We start from the raw sequence: 6438 nt of genomic DNA on the forward strand, positions 1-6438 counted from the left end.
CTTGAATATTCGGAGACTTTAAGAAACATGACAATCTTAGATCTTTAAATCCCATCATATCTTAAAACAATATGCACACAAGGTGTTTGATGAAAAGCTTCAACGAGATTTGTAAGTTTTTAAGTTATGAATAAGTGTTTAAATTTTTGTGTTAAGTTGTGAATTAGTGTTTGAAGTGTGTATTATATTATGAATTTTGATTTTTTAGACATTAAGTTGTGAAATTGTTTGCAATATTTAATTATGTTTTGAATTAGTATCTGAAATGTTTTAGTAAATTTTGAATATTTGATTTTTTATCCAGAATTTTATACATGTAAATGAGATGTGAATGTAACGTATTAAACTATGAATTTTGTATATTAACCTTTGAATTTTATTAACAACTTAATATAATAAATTCACATTTTAATACACAATTTGTATTGTGCTCACAAGGTGTTTGAAAAATGTTTCAATAAATGATATTATTTTAAGGAGTGAATACTATGAATGAGAGTCCTAAACTGATTTACTAAACTGTAAATGAAAATTCTTGAAATGTAAGTTTTATGTTGAGAATATTGTTTTCATTTTATAATTTTTATGTATTAAAATGCGAATTAATTGTATTAAATTGTGATTAATATTAATAAGTTAATAAATATAAAAAAATGCTTGTTCACAGCTTAAGAAACTAGTTTAGAACATACATTGTTTTTATTCATATTAACTGTTTTTTTTATAATTATTAAGTTGTTAATGCATGGATTTATACATATCTGATTGTTTCAATTAGAAAAAAAAAAGTTTAAGCTTTGAGTGCTTGATTTTTTTATAACTATTCAGTTGTGAATGCATTATTTTTTGTAAGTATTAATTTGTGAATGCTTGATTTTTTTTCATAAGTTTTAGTTGTGATTAAATAAAATTTTTATAAGTTTTAAGCAGTATATGTATGAATTTTTATAAGTTTTAATGTGAATTTAAACGTTTTTTTTATTATATTACTGTTTTCTCAAATAATGTGAACTTAGGATTTTTAAGTTGTGAATTGTGATGAGTGTTTGAACTGCTATCTAATACAACCCTCAAGCTCCAAAAATCATCGAATGTAATTTTTAACCTGTAAATATATTTTATTAAACTGTGAGTTTGTGTATTAAATTGTGTATTCAATGCATAAAGTTGTGAATTGAGTATATTAAGCTGTTAAATTTTTTATGAAATTTATTCTTGCTTCTAAAATATCAGATGAAAGAAGCATTATATATATAGATTTTATTTTCTTTAATTTTGAATAATATGTAAAATTTAAATTGTGAATATTATATAAATTAAAATTTGAAAGAAACACTAGCTCACTTATCTAAAAGTATAAATATAAGTACTAAGTACCAAATATGGATGTGAATGTATAGTTTTTGTGTATTAAATTGTGAATTTAATATATTAAGTTGTTAGTTTTGTGTATTGACTGTATTAAGCTATTAATTGATTGTATTAAATTGTGATTTTATTTTTATGAATTTTATGTTAAAATATGAATATTTGTATTAATTTTCTTGTGAGTATCTTTTTGTGAACTAAATATGTAAGAATGTATCAATTTTTACAATTGTTGCATTAAACTCTAAACTAGTGAATTGATATGGTTATTAAACTGTGAATATAGTACTTAAGTTAACAATGCATGATTTTATATACATATTTGGTTTGAAATGAATGATGGTTACGACATTGACATAGATGGTTGGTGTTGACAAGAGCTAGTTCGTGGCAGTGGTTGAGTTTGGGTTTGACTCTCCTAAATTAGTGAATAAGTGATGTTTTGATTGTATTAAATTGTGAATTTTGTGTACTAAACTATGAATGGACTATATTAAATTTAGTATTTTGTACAATTTTTGTGTTAAAATTTGAATTGATTTATGAATGAAAATATTAATCTGGAAAAATTACAATTTTGCCTTTTTTGTATCAAAAATACAAAAAAAAAATTCCGGATTTTAACATGTTTAATAAGTATTGCGTATAAAATGGGATTGTTACCGTTCTTAATCTTTTGTGGTTCTTATTTGAACCACTATATATATATATATATATATATATATATATATATATATATATATATATATATATATATATATATATTAATTTCTAATGATTGTTTTTGGTGACAGTGAATTTTGATTATTAGATTTTATTTTCTAACTAACCTAGTTTTGAGTGTGATGAGTTTTAACCATGATGATCATTTTTTCTTTTATTGTCTATTGTTTAATACTAATTGTAGTTAAGAAATATGATAATCTTGGTTAATATCGGATAGTATGAGTATAAATTCATCAAGGTGACGATTAAAGTGGTTTTATTTCAACAGACGTGCATATATGTTTCAACTAGGTGTGAGATCCGTATATTACACGAGTTTATTTAAAAAAAGATTATATATTAAAATGTAAACAATAAATATCTTTTAATGTAAAACTTTAAAATAAGAAAGGAAAACGTGTTCGTTGCAACTTAAAATTATATATATATATATATATATATATATATATATATATATATATATATATATATATATATATATATATATATGTATTTAATTTTAAAATTGAAACAAATCAGAAATTGACAAGTGGATAATATTTATTTTAAAAATACTACAAAATGACAAGTGTTAAAACTAATGAGAGATTGACAAGTGGCAAAGTTATTTTTATTTATTAGGGAGGAATAACCTTAAAAATACTTGTATCAACCATTCAAAATTGTACATGATATAGAAAAGGCAACTATATCCCAATTATATAAAACATAGTCCAATAAAACTTCATACAAGGAGGAGTGGTAAATACAATGACGAATGCAATTCATATATACTTCATTCACCAATTATAAGATGGCAAACGTGGGAAGATTTGAACTTCAAGGGGAGAAGCCTTGGCATTTATTAATCCGACACTTTCAGTCATATCTATAGTAGAATTGTCGGGCGATGACATGTCAAAGTTTTGTAGCAAAGTAGCTAACACAATGTGTAACATCTGAAGTGAAAAAGCTAACCCGGGACAAGACCTTCTTCCAGCACCAAATGGGATTAACTCAAAGTTTGTCCCCTTAACATCTACATGTGCATGAGTCCCATAAAGGAACCTCTCAGGCTTAAATTCTGATGGGTCTGACCAGATTTCTGGGTCATGTTGGAGCTTCCATATGTTGACAATCAACCATGTGCCTTTTGGGACATGATACCCAGCTACAGTGCAATCTTCTAAAAATTCTCTTGGAGCTCCAAGTGGTGCTGCTGGGTATAACCTCAGTGACTCCTTCACAATAGCTTGGAGGTAGACTAGTTTGCTAATATCTGAATCATTAACTCCTCTACCCTGTCCAACATGTTTGTCTATTTCCTCTTGAACCTTTTGGAGAGTACTGGGATTGTTCAATAACAGTGAGAGCGTCCATGTTAGCGTGACAGTGATGGTATCCGCACTACTAGCAATGATATCCTACAAAGAAATTAAGGTATTTAGGAACCCTACATTAAGAAAGGTTTTGATGTATTGTCAATACAATCATCAATAAATGTTTTGATGTACTGTTTCTGGGAAAAGGACTTACAACACCAACGAAGTTTTCAAACCGTTCAAAAAACTTCAATCATGTTTCGACTGTTCAAGAAAACCAAAGGAACATAACATTTTGTTTAAAAAAGCTCAATAAAGTTTCCAAACCAATCAAAATACCCCAATCAAGTTTCGTCTGTACAAAATGTTAAGTTCGTTTTTTTGAACATACAAAACATTATTGAGGTTTTTTGAACTCATTGGAAACTTCATTGATCTTACAAGTCATTTTCTCAATATGGTAACAAGCCTTTCTCTTATTTGACTTCCATTGAATTGAAGAAAAGTGAAACTTCGTTGCCATTTTTTAGACAAAATGTTAAGTTCGTTGGGTGTTTCTACAACAGAAAAAACATAACCGTTGTTTTTTGAACGGTTTGAAAACTTCGTTGAGCTCGTAAGTCATTTTCCCTTTGTTTATCAAATCTATGATTCCTTTTTAGTAACTAAATTAGTACAAAACATAGATAAATAAACTAATTCTATATATAATGATGTAATTAGCACGTATATGTATTAGATCATACCAAGCAAGTAGACTTAATAACCGCGTCAGCATCATAATCTGTCAAGCCTCCGGTTTCTACAGCAGAGATCATCACATCCATGTAATCCTTATCCTCAATAACCTCCACACAACCCCTCTTCCTCCTATGCTCGTCCAACCACTTCCCAGTTATGCAATCAATTTCTTTTGCAACTCTTTTCATGGCCTTTACTTGACCACCCAAATCCAACCACCCAAGGAAAGGAAGTGTATCCGCGACAACAAAAAGCCCCAAGAAATGAAAAAATGCACTAAACACTTCACCATACCTGTTCATGTCATTCTCCTCTTCACGGGTTTTAGCCCCGCTACACCGTTTACCAACTACCATTCTAAGCATCACATTCATATCAAATTCCCCAAACCATTTCTTCATATCAACCAACACTTTCCCCTTTGCATCTTTCTTCTCCTTCCATAGCTCATGCATGTTTCTGATAGAGTTCTCCAGTTCAGACACACGAACATCCTTTAGCTGCTCTAGGCGACGGCTTGATAACAGCTGAAGAGAAGCAATCTTACGCATTTCTCGCCAGTATGGACCATAAGGAGTGACTCCAAACATGGCGTAGTTATATCCCAAAATCTTAGCAGCTGTAAACTTGGGGCGAGTGGAGATAGTTAGATCATGGGTAGTAAAAAGCTCTTTAGCAATCTCCCAACTATTCACTACCAATACTTTACGGACTCCTAGACGAACCGTAAATATTGGTCCATGTTTTACAGCCATGGATCCCAATGCTATGTGGGTAGGACCGGATGATCCTCCAAAGAGATTCAAATGGCCTATTATTGGCCATGCACCACTTGCTTTAGGTGCAGCGTTCTTTTTACCAGTTTTACGGAAGAACAATAAGAAATGAAGGACCACAACTACAGCTCCAATTCCAAGTAAGAGAGTACAATTATGTTGAAAGGAGTTGAGATCCATTAGATGATTGATGGTGTTAAGAAAAGACTGAGTCAACTGTCCTGATGGAACAATTTATTGATTCTGCGAAAAAGTATGAGCAGTATGTAAAGAAGTAGAGTACACTTACATCTTCTTGAGGTTTTCACGTTTTGTCCCATTGGAGTTTGATACCACTAGAAGTCGTTTTGGGCAGGTCTACAGGTGCCAATTTTGACCGAGGGTTATAGTCGGCTGTTATCTTATATAATATTTAATTATTGTTTAACATTATCTGTTTTGGACTAGGTATCTTTTGTTTTGGATAAGTAGGGTTTCTTTTTTGTAAAGACTATTTAAGTTGGCATCTAGCCTTGTTTTGGAATATTACAGAATTATTGGAGTATCACACTCGTTTAGTGTTTTACGTGTTTCTTAAATTACAGGGTCCTTATCAAGTTTTCGTGGGTTTATCTTTACAAAAATATTATGTGTAGTAGTTTTTATTTAAAACGCAGAGCTGCACACTTAATAATAATTGTAAAGATCACCATCAACAGCCATACCTGCCCATAGGGTGGCGCAAGCTGGACAATGGCACCAGGCCAAAGGAAGTCCCGATTGAAAATTATATATATATATATATATATATATATATATATATATATATATATATATATATATATATATATATATATATATATATATATATATATAGAGAGAGAGAGAGAGAGAGACAGAGAGAGAGAGAGAGAGGTAAGTTCATGTGAGACGGCCAGGGGCAATGCTACAGCTTCCTAAAGGGTGTCCATGGACACCCTTTGATTTGAAATTATTTCTAGATGTTATATCATATAATTTACAGGGACACCCTTGTAATTTTTGGACGGACACCCTTGTGAATGATAAAAACATAAATCAACGGTAAGAAAAGTTTGAGTCTTCGAATAATTAAGATCTTTTTTTTGAACTTGGATCTATATTTTGCCTCATCAATGTAAAAAATTGTAAAGACATACATAACAAGTTCTTTTAAAAAGAGGCCAGGTTACAAATTTTTAAAAGATAAAAGAGGAGGTAGAAGAGGAATAAATTGAAGAAATGAATTTTTAAAATGTAAGACTGGTGATTTACCAATTTACCATAGATTACCAAGATCATTACCACCTGTAAAACCAATATAACAGCAGATAAAAAAGGAGATACGTTACAGAAAAATAGAACAAAGTTATGATATTGAAGAGGTAAAACGATGATTTGCAAAGTGCAAACACAAAGATAAAAAAAGCTTAATGGAAAGTTGAGAAGGAACATTTGTCGAAACTTGCTGTTGGAGAAGCAGCGACGCTCCGTGTCTAGCCCACTCGCCTCCGTTGCAGCATGCAGTG

General features: G+C 30.3%; 1 protein-coding gene across 1 annotated transcript; it reads right to left on the reverse strand.

Annotated features, from left to right (window-relative positions):
* Nucleotides 1–2766: 2766 nt before the first annotated feature.
* Nucleotides 2767–5460, reverse strand: LOC111912929 (cytochrome P450 CYP82D47). The gene is made up of 2 exons (XM_023908660.3): nucleotides 4142–5460; nucleotides 2767–3497 (listed from the first exon to the last, which is right to left on the reverse strand). Exons 1-2 carry the CDS (start codon nucleotides 5090–5092, stop codon nucleotides 2874–2876), a joined length of 1575 nt encoding a protein of 524 aa, XP_023764428.1. The 5' UTR covers nucleotides 5093–5460; the 3' UTR covers nucleotides 2767–2873.
* Between the last annotated feature and the right edge of the window lie 978 nt (nucleotides 5461–6438).

This window comes from Lactuca sativa, chromosome 4 (genome assembly GCF_002870075.4).
Source record: "Lactuca sativa cultivar Salinas chromosome 4, Lsat_Salinas_v11, whole genome shotgun sequence".
NCBI lineage: Eukaryota > Viridiplantae > Streptophyta > Magnoliopsida > Asterales > Asteraceae > Lactuca > Lactuca sativa.

Coding starts and splice junctions, on each gene's coding strand:
- LOC111912929 (XM_023908660.3), bottom strand. CDS start 5,092: ATGGATCTCAACTCCTTTCAACATAATTGTACTCTCTTACTTGGAATT. Junction 3,498..4,141: donor TTATTAAGTCTACTTGCTTG/GTATGATCTAAT, acceptor ATTTCTTTGTAG/GATATCATTGCTAGTAGTGC.